This window comes from Sebastes umbrosus, chromosome 4 (genome assembly GCF_015220745.1).
Source record: "Sebastes umbrosus isolate fSebUmb1 chromosome 4, fSebUmb1.pri, whole genome shotgun sequence".
NCBI lineage: Eukaryota > Metazoa > Chordata > Actinopteri > Perciformes > Sebastidae > Sebastes > Sebastes umbrosus.
Window position 1 is genome coordinate 12,194,126 of NC_051272.1, and position 15,058 is coordinate 12,209,183.

The 15,058-nt window shown below is 40.7% G+C and overlaps 3 protein-coding genes across 3 annotated transcripts; 1 reads left to right on the forward strand and 2 right to left on the reverse strand.

The window, feature by feature from the left end:
* Positions 1–1,550: 1,550 nt before the first annotated feature.
* Positions 1,551–2,897, reverse strand: LOC119487267 (muscarinic acetylcholine receptor M2-like). The gene has a single exon (XM_037767992.1). The coding sequence runs from the start codon at positions 2,889–2,891 to the stop codon at positions 1,656–1,658; it is 1,236 nt and encodes a 411-aa protein (XP_037623920.1). The 5' UTR covers positions 2,892–2,897; the 3' UTR covers positions 1,551–1,655.
* Positions 2,898–9,662: 6,765 nt separating this feature from the next.
* On the forward strand, positions 9,663–11,734 carry LOC119487260 (nuclear factor 7, brain-like). Its single transcript, XM_037767985.1, is given in 1 exon segment — positions 9,663–11,734. A coding segment is annotated over 1 exon segment (1,398 nt). The 5' UTR covers positions 9,663–9,962; the 3' UTR covers positions 11,361–11,734.
* A 1,590-nt stretch (positions 11,735–13,324) lies between these two features.
* LOC119487265 (muscarinic acetylcholine receptor M4-like) lies at positions 13,325–15,058 on the reverse strand. Its single transcript, XM_037767990.1, has one exon. The coding sequence runs from the start codon at positions 15,034–15,036 to the stop codon at positions 13,735–13,737; it is 1,302 nt and encodes a 433-aa protein (XP_037623918.1). The 5' UTR covers positions 15,037–15,058; the 3' UTR covers positions 13,325–13,734.

Consider the following 15,058-nt stretch of genomic DNA (forward strand, 5'->3'; position numbering starts at 1 on the left):
TTTTTCACATAATTTACTAATAATTTTCTGATATTTTTCACATTTGTCTGAATGGTAGAACGTCCTCTTTACTTATGTTTAGTTTAGTTTTCTTATATTGGACACATATTTGTCAGATATTTGTTCACATATTTTACTATCATTTTCTGATATTTGTCAATATTGTTTTTCACATATTTTACCATTCATTTTTCAGACATTTTCTTTCCGGATATTTGTTCACGTTTTATATTCTCCTGGAAGGTGTTCACATAATTTTGTTACATCACTCCACTCCTTTTTATCGTCTCTAAGTACTGAAAAGAAAACAAACAAAATCCCAGTCAAACTGTTCATCAAATTAGAATTAAAGTTTATTATTATGCTGATTATTATTTGTAGTAGGGCAGTCAATCAATTAGAATGTGTTATCACGATTAATTGCATGATTGTCCATAGTTAATGATGATTAATTTCAAATTAATCACACATTCATTAATGTGTTCAAAATGTACCTTAAAGGGAGATTTGTCAAGTATTTAATACTCTTATCAACATGGGAGTGGACAAATATGCTGCTTTATGCAAATTTATGTATATATTTATTATTGGAAATCAATTAACAACACAAAACAATGACAAATATTGTCCAGAAACCCTCACAGGTACTGCATTTAGCGTAAAAAATATGCTCAAATCATAACATGGCAAACTGCAGCCCAACAGGCAACAACAGCTGTCAGTGTGTCAGTGTGCTGACTTTGGGGCAACTTTGACTTGCCCCAAACTGCATGTGATTATCATAAAGTGGGCATGTCTGTAAAGGGGAGACTCGTGGGTACCCGTAGAACCCATTTTCATTCACATATCTGGAGGTCAGAGGTCAAGGGACCCCTTTGAAAATGGCCATGCCAGTTTTTCCTCACCAAAATTTAGCACAAGTTCGGAGCGTTATTAAACCTCCTTTCATGACAAGCTAGTATGACATGGTTAGTACTAATGGATTCAATAGGTTTTCTAGTTTTATATGATACCAGTATCTTCACTCTAGCTTTAAACCTGAGCCGCTACAACCTAAAAATCACATTAATGAGTTAAAGAAATTAGTGGCGTTAAAATGAATTGACGCGTTATTTTTCACGTTCATTTTACAGCTCTAGTTTTTTTTTATCACTTTTTTTAACATATGGTGATTCAAATATGATGCATTTCATGTCATGTTCAGGAGCTGCACAAAACAGAAAAAGCTTCAGTCATAAAGTGTATCAATACAGGATTTAATCAGTTTTATTGATCAGGATCATGAACATCAATCAGCTGTGAGGAACATCGACGAGATCGTTCAGAGAAAACTGTAAAAAATGTATTCAAAGACTAAATACTTGTGGAACCGGCGGATTCAACCACTCAAGTGTCAGAAATAAATCCTCACATGTCCTGTCAGGTGACCACTGGACGCGTCACGTGGCGGCGTCAACGCAGTTTCCTGCCGCCAAGGCTTATGGAAAGGAGGCTGGGTCTTTGGGTATAGGGTACAACACATGCGCAGTGTAACTGAAGCTGTGGTCGTGCGTTGCGATTGGCTCAATTTCGGCAAGTGCAGACCAGATTTTACTGCGCATGTGTTATACCCCCAAAGATATGACGCCTTGATGACGCGTGACCCGGCCTCCTTTCTATAGGCCTTGCCTGCCGCGGCAGCGCAGCAGGCTGCAGAAGGTCTTCCTGAAGGTGACGTTACAGAGGGCGTAGCAGCCCGGGTTGATGGCGCTGTTGATGTAACAGAGCCAGTAGCCCGCCGTCCACAGGTCGCTCGGGATGTACACGTGACAGAAGGCTGCGACCACGGCCATGATGTTGTACGGCGTCCAAGTGAGGATGAAGGCCAGCAGGATGGCCAGGATGGTCTTGGTGACCCTCCTCTCCCTCGCCATCACACGACGCCTCCGTCTCTCCTGAGACTTGAAGCTGGGGCAGGCAGAGAACGCCGCCGACGCCGTCCTGTGGAGGTCAGCGTTGGACGAGGAGTCGGTTTCCATCTTGTTGAAGTCTTTGTTGGTGGCGTGGCGGGCGGCGGTCTGACACTGCTGAGGCTCTTTGGTGTCACCTGGACTTCTGGACAGCTTCCGGTTCCTTCTGGGCTTCGGGGTGCTGGACTCTGATTGGTTCAGAGACACGTCCGAGCTGGACACGTCCGCAGTCGACTGGAGCACGCTCAGTCGACTGCGGCTGGCGGCGGACAGACGGCTGTACAGGACGACCATGACGAGTGCCGGCAGGCAAAAAGAAGGAAGCGTCGTGCCCAGGGTGACAGCGGGGCTGGCAAAGAGCTGCGTGTAACACTCTCCATCGGGGACGACACGTTCGCCCCCCAGCGTCTGCCAGCAGAGGATGGCGGGGGCCCAGAGGACGAAGGACACCAGCCAGGCGGCGCAGATCATCAGACCGGCCATGCCGCCCGTCCGCCATGCCGGGTAGCTGAGCGGCCGCGTCATGCAGAAGTACTGATCCAAACTGATGATCAGCAGGTTCATGACGGAGGCGTTGCTCACCACGTAGTCCACAACGAGCCACAGGTCGCAGACGGCGGCCCCCAGCGGCCAGCGGCCCCGCAGCAGGTAGAGCGTGTACAGGTTCATGGAGAGCACGCCGATGATCAGGTCGGCCACCGCCAGGCTCAACACGAAGTAGTTGTTGACAGTCCTCAGGTGGCGGTTGACTTTGATGGACAGGATCACCAGCGTGTTGCCCAGGACGGTGACCACGCTGAGGGAGGCGGTTACCATGACGATGAGGACCAGCTGGACCGTGCTGTACGGACACGCCGCTCTGATTGGAGGCTGACAGGAGGCGTTAACGCAGGGGCGGAGCCACAGGGAGGCGTTGAGGTCGGGATCAGGAGCTCCTCCCATGTTCCCTGAACACACACACACGCACACACACACACACACACACACACACACACAATTCTAATAATGATAGTAATTATAATGATTATATTAATATTAATAATAATAATAATAAAAAACAGTAATAATAATAATGACAATATTATTATTATTAATAATAATAATGATAATAATAATATAATAATTCATAATAATAACAATAATTAATATTAACTATAATTATAATAATAACTTTAATGATATACCGCTCTCTCTCATCTACATATATCATAATTTTCATGTTCCTATATAAACAAAGTATAGTAAGTAAAATAATAAAAATCATGCAGGCTGCTTCACTACAATCAAACCAAAAAAAGTTTTTCTTTTTATGTTTTGGAAACAATCAAACGATTTTTCAATTTAATAATGGACTAAACTACTTCATCTCTATCTGGATTATGTTAATTTATGCAGGAGGTTCAGTTCAAACTATAGAAACTCTTTAATGTCGGTGAATATTAATAAACACGTTGACGTTTTCTGCATGAGCACAGAGCTGTGAGAGTTGCTACCAGCTCATGTTGTGTTGGAAAAATAATGAAATACTGAACAATAAGTTCACATCTACCGATATGTTCATTTACATTTCCTAGTTATGTTGAAATAAAAAAAGGATCAAGTTTCCTTTAATAAATGTGTTTGCCTTTTTCCCTGGAATCATGTTTATAGAGTTAAGAGGGTCCACAGACGAGTTGTGTTCCAGGACAGTAATAAAAAGCAGGAATTCATTTTGAGTTAAACAAATCAAGAGGAGATCTTCCAGACGGCTGAAGCATCGTATTATAGAGTTTACACTGAATGTAGTGGAGCATTGAATATTCACATCACTGAGATATGAAACATAGAAAAACTGAAAATCTGAAACATTTGAGAGCGTGGAAGCAGATTGAAGATGTTCAATCGATATCGGATCATTCGTCAATTTTAATACACAATAACTAATTTCTCCACTAAAACACAGCTTGATCTATAATTCACTCTGTTTAATAGCAACCTTCAGTAGAGCTGCAACGATTAGTTGATTAATTGATCGACAAAAAGTTAATTAGCAAATATTTTGATTAAAATAAGATGGTTCCAAACTGTCAGATGTGATAGCTACGTTTCCGCTCTTATTATTAAAATAAAGTGAAAATGTGAAGAGTTCACACTGAGCTCTGGTAAACTGGGATTTTTTTTATTTTTCAGTCTTTTATTAAGATTCATCAAGAAAATAATCGTCAGATTAATTGATGATGAAAATACTTGTTAGTTGCAGCCTTAAACCAGTCGACCACAGTATTATATTTTATTTTATATATACTATATTTTATCTTCTGCTATTAGATTCTCATATTATTTAAACATATATTTATTCATTTTACACATTTAACACATTGTACATAAAACCTAGAAACTTCCCCCGAATTGAACATATGGCAGTGTACAAAATAATAATAACGAATAACAATAATAATAAAAAGAATAATTTGATTATTAATAATAATAATAATAATAATAATAAACCCTTGAAAGTAAATAGTTAAAGCTAAAGTTAAAAACAATATAGATTTATAATGAAAATATAATTAAGTTAATTAATTGAATAAATAAATAAATTTCATCTCCACCGACTGCTTCTCTCTGATCGTTGCGACCACAAAAATAAAGAAATTAAACCTGAAATTAAAATTCAGTCATCGCTGTTTCTCAACTTTCAACGACCACCAGAGGGCCCCAAACCTACGTTAGGAAACCCCAAAATAAAGGACTATATCAACATGACATTTAAAAAAACATATTTAAATTAGGGCTGTCAAAGTTAACACGATAATAACGTAAATTTGTAGCGGCTCTGTTTTATAGTGTAGATACTGGTATCATGTGAAACTACAAAAACCTAATGAATCCATCGGTACCAGCCATGTTATGGAGGTTAAATAACGCTCCAAACTGACGCTACATTTTGTCGAGGAAAAACTATCATGGCCATTTTCAAAGGGGTCCCTTGACCTCTGACCTCCAGATATGTGAATGAATATGGGTTCTATGGGTACCCACGAGTCTCCTCTTTACAGACATGTCCACTTTATGATAATCACATGCAGTTTGGGGCAAGTCATAGTCAAGTCAGCACACTGACACACTGACAGCTGTTGTTGCCTGTTGGGCTGCAGTTTGCCATGTTATGATTTGAGCATATTTTAATGCTAAATGCAGTACCTGTGAGGGTTTCTGGACAATATCTGTCATTGTTTTGTGTTGTTAATTGATTTTCAATAATAAATATATACATACATTTGCATAAATCAGCATATTTGTCCACTCCCATGTTGATAAGAGTATTAAATACTTGACAAATCTCCCTTTAGGGTACATTTTGAACAGATAAAAAATGTGATCCATTTGTGATTAATTGCGATTAAATATGTTAGTCGATTGACAGCCTCCATATAAATACTCAAAATTAAAGAAAGAACAAAACAATTTTCTGATAACATGAAGCAAGAAAAGAGCAATAAGTGAGTTCAATTTAACTTACTGGAGATGCTGGACCTGCTGCTGATCCTGGACCTGCTGCTGATGCTGGACCTGCTGATCCTGGTCCTGCTGCTGATGCTGGACCTGCTGATCCTTGACCTGCAGTCTGTGCTCTCTTCTCTTCCTGAGCTCCGTCTCCTCGGTCAGTCACCAGCAGCAGTTTATATGCAGCGGAGGAAAGCCTCAGTCATCAACAGAGAGGATACTCCGCCTGCTGCTGTAGCGCTCCTCAGAAAAGACCTCAGATCAGATCTCAGACCTCAGACCAGCCCTCAGATCAGACTCATGTGGGATGTTATGACTCCTGACTGAGAACAGATGCTAGTACAGCCTGTAAACAGTCTGCAGGCTGTATCTGGATCAGTTATGAAGGCATGCCAACACCTATAAACACACCATAAACACAACGCTCAGCAGTCAAACCATCAGGGAGGGTGGACAAAATACTGGAAACACCTCAGGGAGAGGAACTTAGTGTCTAAAAAAGTCAAACTCTCTCTCTGTAAATCTGATGTATAAAGTCTGAGAAAATAAATATAATAATTTATAGAAATAATAAAATTGGAGATTGTGGAATTGACATTCAGCTGCATTATGGGAAATGAAGGATCCTGTATGTTTGGACTAAATGTCTTCCATCATTGTTTATATTTCCTGTTTGTCTTATTATGGTACATGTCCACAGGAGCGTTTCTATGGCGAGGGATCGCCTCGCTACCCAGCATTGGACTCTTGATGGGCTGGCTCTAGTAGGGAAGCGCCGATACCGGATCAGATATGCATGTGATTATCATAAAGTGGTCCTCGCCAAAATGTAGCAAATGTTTGTAGCGTTATTTAACCTCCTTCTCGACAAGCTAGTATGACATGGTTGGTACCAATGCATTTCTTAGGTTTTAGATACTAGTATCTTCACTCTGGCTTTAAAACTGAGCCGCTACAACCTAAAAATCACAAGTTGCGTTAATGTGTTAAAGAAATTAGTGGCGTTAAAACAAATTTGCGTTAACGCGTTATTAACTGGTTAACTTTGACAGCCCTAATATTTATCAAACATTTTTACAGCTGAAAAATCAATTTGTCAGTTTTCTCCATTTGGCATTTTTGTTCTGCATTTATTGGCCGATATAAACTGACACTGACACAATAAGCTAATATCGATTTATTGTTCTTACTCTAGTTTGGACATCCTGAGCTCAGGTGGTATGAGTTACTCACCGGTAAGAGGACATCATCTGAAAGAAAAGCCACCTAAATGTAGCGTACACTTTTTAAGTGTCTAAGGGTTCTCTCACAAGCCAACATTTAGTCCGTTTTAATCAAACTATGGTGTGTTGTTTTTTTGGGCAGTTGTGAACGCAGTAATCGTACAATGGTGCGGACCAAGACAACTGGTCCGAGAGGTGGTCTCAGACCGCTTCCAAGCAAATCAAAACGCAGGCTGCCTGTGTGGGCATTTTTTCTTTTCCCCAATTTAAAAGCTTTATAACTTGATGTATGAAACTGATTGTTATATAACAAGATGATGATTTACACAAAGGCAGGCAGTATATATATATATATATATTTATATATATAAAAAATCACTGGATTTAAAAACATACTAGTCATGTGTGGCGGGCTGATATGTTTGACAGTTTAACATTTAAAACAGATTATTGTACTTAAACAATTGTGCAGCTCTACCTGTTGAAGTTTAATACGACCCTACATGTGTACACCAGTGTTACCAGTGGACCACCACTGTACATAGACTAACCTGGGATATAGACCACTTTGGACTGATTATGTGGAGCCAAACAAAGGACATCAAACTAGATTAATATACAAACTGTAACGTGCATTCAAGCGTTTCCTACTCACAGAATTTATTTGGGCGGTCCACCCAAAGAGAGTTTCCCCATTTTTGTATTTATTTACAAAATGTTCTTTTGTATTATTTTTTATTTAAAAGTGGTGATGACAGACAAAGCTACGTTTGTTCCTCTCATGTACACTGAAGTCACGGAGCGAAGCATCAGAAAAATAAATACCTGAATGTTTATACAGAATCCTCAAAAGAAGAAAAATATTCTGTCTGCTGCAACATGAACACAATTTTTAACATGTTTAACAAGTTTCACCTCTTGTTTCCTCCAAACAAAGACTGAACTGACTTCTCTTTCTCGCTCAGTTTGTACGACATGAGATTAAAAAGTTTCATTATCGCTTATATTTGTCTGTGGTGATGTTACGTGTCTTTATTTTAGAGAGCAGGAAAATAACTCCACTTTGATTGTTTATTCATGCGTTGCACGAACGTTTTGGCCCTAATGCTGCATTCACGTGCTCCTCAGATGGTCCCGTTTCCCGAGTTAAAATGTCGTTCTTTCGACTTTAAGGTGTTCATGAGCTTTAAGTCGTCATGTGGAAACAACATTGATTTTATTGCTCAAAAGCGTTTAAACAACAAGTTGATAGTTGTGTGCAGTATTTACGTGACAATGAAAATAAACTCTTGCTTTACATGACGTCTTATCAGGGTTAATGCCAATAAATAATTTTTCTAACTAATCTAGGTCACTCCACGTACTCTCATAGTATAGTATGTCGAAACAAGTCATAAAAAGTCAAATAGTATGTGGGGAAAAGTCATAAAAATGTCATCGTTTTTTATGTCAAAAGAAATCCTAAAAAAGTCATAGTATAGTAAATTGAAAAAAAGACATAGATCAAGCATAGAATGTTGAAAAAGTCATAAGTCATAGTATAATATGTAGAAAAAAGTTTTTTCATGAAAAAAGTCATAGTATAGTAAGTCAGAAAACTTCATGAAAAAAGTTATAGCATAGTATGTCGAAAAATTGTCTGTCAAAAAAAAATTATGGAAAAGGTCATAGTATAGTGTCGAAACATTTTATGACAAAAATTCATAGTATAACATATCGAGAGAAAAAATAGTGTAGTATGTCAAACAAATTCATGGAAAAAGTTTTTAGAAAAAAAATTTATGAAGGAAAGTCATAGTATAGTATGTCGAAAAATGTTATGAAAAAAAGTCATGGTGTAGTATTTCGAATTTTTTTTTTGAAAAAAGTCATAGTATAACATGTTGAAAAATTTCATAAAAAAAAGTAATAGTATAGCATGTGGAAGAATGTTATTAACAAGTCATAGTATATTATGCAATAAAAAGTCATAGTATAGTATGTTGAACATTTTCAGTATAAAATAGTATACTATACTATGACTTTTTTTCACTAAATTATTCGACGTACTATATTATGATTTTTTTTCATGAAAACTTTGGACATTCTATACTATGACTTTTTTTCATAAAATGTTTCGACATACTATACTATGACTTTTCCATGAAATTTTTCAAAAAGACTACTATGACTTTTTCATAAAATGTTTCGACATGCTATACAATGACTTTTTCAACGTATAATACTATGACTTTTTTTCACGAAATCTTTGGACATTCTATACTATGACTTTTTTTCATAACATTTTTCAACATACTATAATCTAACTTTTTCCATGACATTTTTTAAAAAGACTGCTATGACTTTTTCAATGAAATTTTTCGACCTACTATACTATGACTTTTTCCACTAATGTTTTTGACATACTATACTATGACTTTTTTTCATAAAATCTTTCGACGTACCATAGGGCTTTTACCATCAAGCTCTCTATAGTGAATGCACCCTGTTCAAAATGCACCTTAAATGGAGATTTATCAAGTATTTTATACTCTTATCAACATGGGAGTGGACAGATATGCAGCTTTATGTAAATTTATGTATATATTTATTATTGTAAATCAATTAACAACACAAAACAATGACAGCTATTCTGGTATGATACCAGGATCTTCACTAGCTTTAAAACTGAAAGACAGTAAAGTTGGTCCGGTCTCAGAGGGTTAATAAAAAAAGCATGTTGTGTCAAATAAAGGCAGCGTGTCATACTAGCCTACTTTACGGGTGAGAATTACAACTCTGCAATTATTTAAAGATCTTTAATAAAAGACCATAGTATTTGAAAAATAGAAATCATACCCAAAACTTTCAGTCAGTCCGAGTCCACCCAAAGAGCACCTGAGTGGGAACCATCCCTTTATTTCTGGCACCCTCTGCTGTAACCCTCCAACATCACAGCTCCAGTCACACTGAGCATGAGTCAGAACTCCACGGGGTTGAAGGGGTTAATTTAATATACCTGAGACAAACCAGGAAACAGGTTGTTATTCTACCTTCACTGAGACGACACACACACACATACACACACACACACTGAGAGACGGACGATAAGATTCACCTTCAGACCAAAACCACCACTTCCACTGAGAGAGGACATCTACAGGAGGGAATACTGGGAATACTGGAATACTACCACTTCAACCAGCTGCTGAATCCACAAACTGAACCAGAGTTTAACAAGAACAAAGTCTCAAAGTAACTTTCAGGGAACAGGGAGTGGCTGAGCCGTCTGCCTGCTGTGTTTTCAGCTTCACTCAGAGACTAAATGGCTTCCAGATTAGAGGACGATCTCTGCTGTTCTGTCTGCCACGACATCTTTAAAGATCCTGTCATCCTGTCATGTAGCCACAGCTTCTGTAAAGTCTGTCTGCAGAGCTAGTGGACAGAGAAACACGTCCAAGAGTGTCCACTTTGTAAGAGAAGACATTCAAAGGACTTACCACCTTCTAACTTGGCTTTAAAGAACCTGTGTGAGAGTTTGTTACAGGAGAGAGATCAGAGATCTTCAGAGGCTCTCTGCAGTCTGCACTCTGAGAAACTCAAACTCTTCTGTCTGGACCATCAGCAGCCGGTGTGTCACATCTGCAGAGATTCAGAAAAACACACCAACCACATAATCAGACCCATCGATGAAGCTGCACGACAACACAAGAAGGAACTTCAGGAAACTCTGGAGCCCTTAAAGGAGAAGTTAAAGGTTTTTGAAGAAGTTAAAGTGAAGTTTGATCAAACAGCAGAACACATGAAGGTCCAGGCCCAACACACAGAGAGGCAGATTAAGGAGCAGTTTAAGAAGCTTCACCAGTTTCTAGAAGAGGAAGAGGAGGCCAGGATGGCTGCACTGAGGGAGGAAGAGGAGCAGAAGAGTCAGATGATGAAGGAGAAGATGGAGGCTGTGAGCAGAGAGATAGCAGCTCTTTCAGACACAGTCAGAGCCACAGAGGACGAGCTGAGAGCTGAAGACGTCTCATTCCTGCTCAACTACAAGGCTGCAGTGGAAAGAGTCCAGCAGCGCCCCCTGCTGGAGGATCCACAGCTGCTCTCAGGAGCTCTGATAGACCAGTCCAAACACCTGGGCAACCTGACCTTCAACATCTGGAACAAGATGAAGGCCATGGTCTCCTACACTCCTGTGATTCTGGACCCAAACACTGCTGGTACAGAACTCATCCTGTCTGAAGATCTGACAAGTGTGACACGAGGAGAGGAACAGAAGCTTCCTGATAATCCAGAGAGGATTGATGATTACTACTTCTCTGTCCTGGGCTCTGAGGGCTTTAACTCAGGGACTCACAGCTGGGATGTCCAGGTTGGAGACAGTACATACTGGTCACTGGGTGTGTTAGCAGAGTCTGTCCAGAGGAAGGGATACATACCGTCTGGATTATGGAGAATAAGGTTCTTGGATGGTGAATACAGCACATTCTCCCCACCAGGTCCAACCACTGTTCTCGTAGTGCAGAAGAAGCTCCAGAGGATCAGAGTGAATCTGGACTGGAACGAAGGAAAGCTGTCGTTCTCTGATCCTGATACTAACACACACATACACACCTTCACACACACTTTCACTGAGAGGATGTTTCCATACATCTACAATGTGGATTATCTCCCATTGAAGGTTTTACCAGTGAAGGTCTCTGTGACTGTACGACAACAGAAATAGATGATGATGATGATGATGATGATGGTGATGATGATGATGATGGTGATGATGATGATGATGGTGATGGTGATGATGATGATGGTGATGGTGATGGTGATGATGATGATGATGATGATGATGATGATGATGATGATGATGATGATGACCGACACCACTGCCTTTAACAGGAAACAGCGGCGTACAGAGTTTCAGAGAGCAAGATTATTGATTATATCTTTAATGTGAAGTTTCTGTGTATTTGAACAGCAGGTTCAACCATTGATTTGTTTATTCATGTAAAGTGTTAAAGAGATTTTATTTCACATCATCTGTTCACTGTAATTCTTCATTAGAAATGAGATTAAAGCTTCAACTGGAAAATTAAAGTGACTCATGAAGCAGAAACTGACGGTGCTTTTGTTTTTGATCTGAGGTTGTAACTTTAAAATGTAATATATACAGTATATATATATATATATATATATATACATATATAAGGGCTGAAGAGTTTCTGTTGTAGTCCTCAGTAAAACTACCTGTCAGAGTCAAAGCTTTAGTAAATGTTGCTTTATACATCAGGCTTCAGTCACACAGTCGTGGAAACCTGCTGTTAGTAATCTGCTGCAGTCAGATGTGTGAGAGGACGACTCTATATGTCTGAATGGTACAACGTCCTCTTTACTAATACATGTTATTTACTTTAGTTTTCACTTATTTTACACATTTTTATCAGACATTTTTCACATAATTTACTAATAATTTTCTGATATTTTTCACATTTGTCTGAATGGTAGAACATCCTCTTTACTTATGTTTAGTTTAGTTTTCTTATATTGGACACATATTTGTCAGATATTTGTTCACATATTTTACTATCATTTTCTGATATTTGTCAATATTGTTTTTCACATATTTTACCATTCATTTTTCAGACATTTTTTTTCCTGATATTTTTTCACATGTTTTATATTCTCCTGGAAGGTGTTCACATAATTTTGTTACATCACTCCACTCCTTTTTATCGTCTCTAAGTACTGAAAAGAAAACAAACAAAATCCCAGTCAAACTGTTCATCAACAAATTAGAATTAAAGTTTATTATTATGCTGATTATTATTTGTAGTAGGGCAGTCAATCAATTAGAATGTGTTATCACGATTAATCGCATGATTGTCCATAGTTAATGATGATTAATTTCAAATTAATCACACATTCATTAATGTGTTCAAAATGTACCTTAAAGGGAGATTTGTCAAGTATTTAATACTCTTATCAACATGGGAGTGGACAAATATGCTGCTTTATGCAAATTTATGTATATATTTATTATTGGAAATCAATTAACAACACAAAACAAATACAAGTATTGTCCAGAAACCCTCACAGGTACTGCATTTAACATAAAGAATATGCTCAAATCATAACATGGCAAACTGCAGCCCAACAGGCAACAACAGCTGTCAGTGTGTCAGTGTGCTGACTTTGGGGCAACTTTGACTTGCCCCAAACTGCATGTGATTATCATAAAGTGGGCATGTCTGTAAAGGGGAGACTCGTGGGTACCCATAGAACCCATTTTCATTCACATATCTGGAGGTCAGAGGTCAAGGGACCCCTTTGAAAATTGACATGAGTTTTTCCTCACCAAAATTTAGCACAAGTTCGGAGCGTTATTAAACCTCCTTTCATGACAAGCTAGTATGACATGGTTGGTACTAATGGATTCAATAGGTTTTCTAGTTTTATATGATACCAGTATCTTCACTCTAGCTTTAAACCTGAGCCGCTACAACCTAAAAATCACATTAATGAGTTAAAGAAATTAGTGGCGTTAAAATAAAAATTGACGCGTTATTTTTTACGTTAATTTTACGGCTCTAGTTTTTTTTTATCACTTTTTTTAACATATGGTGTTCAAATATGATGCATTTCATGTCATGTTCAGGAGCTGCACAAAACAGAAAAAGCTTCAGTCATAAAGTGTATCAATACAGGATTTAATCAGTTTTATTGATCAGGATCATGAACATCAATCAGCTGTGAGGAACATCGACGAGATCGTTCAGAGAAAACTGTAAAAAATGTATTTAAAGACTAAATACTTGTGGAACCGGCGGATTCAACCACTCAAGTGTCAGAAATAAATCCTCACATGTCCTGTCAGGTGACCACTGGACCCGTCACGTGGCGGCGTTATCGCAGCTTCCTGCCACCAAGGCTTATGGAAAGGAGGCTGGGTCTTGGGGTATGGGATAAAACACATGGGCAGTCTAACTGAAGCTGCGGTCGTGCGTTGCGATTGGCTCAATTTCGGCAAGTGCTGACCAGATTTTACTGCGCATGTGTTATACCCCCAAAGATATGACGCCTTGATGACGCGTGACCCGGACTCCTTTCTATAGGCCTTGCCTGCCGCGGCAGCGCAGCAGGCTGCAGAAGGTCTTCCTGAAGGTGACGTTACAGAGGGCGTAGCAGCCCGGGTTGATGGCGCTGTTGATGTAACAGAGCCAGTAGCCCGCCGTCCACAGGTCGCTCGGGATGCACACGTGACAGAAGGCGGCGACCACGGCCATGATGTTGTACGGCGTCCAGGTGAGGATGAAGGCCAGCAGGATGGCCAGGATGGTCTTGGTGACCCTCCTCTCCCTTGCCATCACACGACGCCTCCGTCTCTCCTGAGACTTGAAGCTGGGGCAGGCGGAGAACGCCGCCGCCGCCGTCCTGTGGAGGTCAGCGTTGGACGAGGAGTCGGTTTCCATCTTGTTGAAGTCTTTGTTGGTGGCGTGGCGGGCGGCGGTCTGACACTGCTGAGGCTCTTTGGTGTCACCTGGACTTCTGGACAGCTTCCGGTTCCTTCTGGGCTTTGGGGTGCTGGATTCTGATTGGTTCAGAGACACGTCCGAGCACAGGTCGCTGGTCACCCAGCTCCGTCGTTTCAACAGGAAGTCTTTAATGGACGGACTGGACGTCCTGGGTGGACCCTGCTCCGACTGGAGCGCGCTCAGTCGACTGCGGCTGGCGGCGGACAGACGGCTGTACAGGATGACCATGACGAGCGCCGGCAGGTAAAAAGAAGGAAGCGTTGTGCCCAGGGTGACAGCGGGGCTGGCGAGGAGCTGCGTGTAACACTCTCCATCGGGGACGACACGTTCGCCCCCCAGCGTCTGCCAGCAGAGGATGGCGGGGGCCCAGAGGATGAAGGACACCAGCCAGGCAGCGCAGATCATCAGACCGGCCATGCCGCCCGTCCGCCGTGCCGGGTAGCTGAGCGGCCGGGTCATGCAGAAGTACCGATCCAAACTGATGATCAGCAGGTTCATGACGGAGGCGTTGCTCACCACGTAGTCCACAACGAGCCACAGGTCGCAGACGGCGGCCCCCAGCGCCCAGTGGCCCCGCAGCAGGTAGAGTGTGTACAGGTTCATGGAGAGCACGCCGATGATCAGGTCGGCCACCGCCAGGCTCAACACAAAGTAGTTGTTGACGGTCCTCAGGTGGCGGTTGACTTTGATGGACAGGATCACCAGCGTGTTGCCCAGGACGGTGATCACGCTGAGGGAGGCGGTTACCATGACGATGAGGACCAGCTGGACCGTTTTGTACGGACACGCCGCTCTGACTGGAGGCTGACAGGAGGCGTTAACGCAGGGGCGGAGCCACAGGGAGGCGTTGAGGTCGGGATCAGGAGCTCCTCCCATGTTCCCTGAACACACACACACA

What these genes read in the sequence shown, in the direction of transcription:
- LOC119487267 (XM_037767992.1), bottom strand. Translation starts at nt 2,891, where the DNA reads ATGGGAGGAGCTCCTGATCCCGACCTCAACGCCTCCCTGTGGCTCCGC.
- LOC119487265 (XM_037767990.1), bottom strand. Translation starts at nt 15,036, where the DNA reads ATGGGAGGAGCTCCTGATCCCGACCTCAACGCCTCCCTGTGGCTCCGC.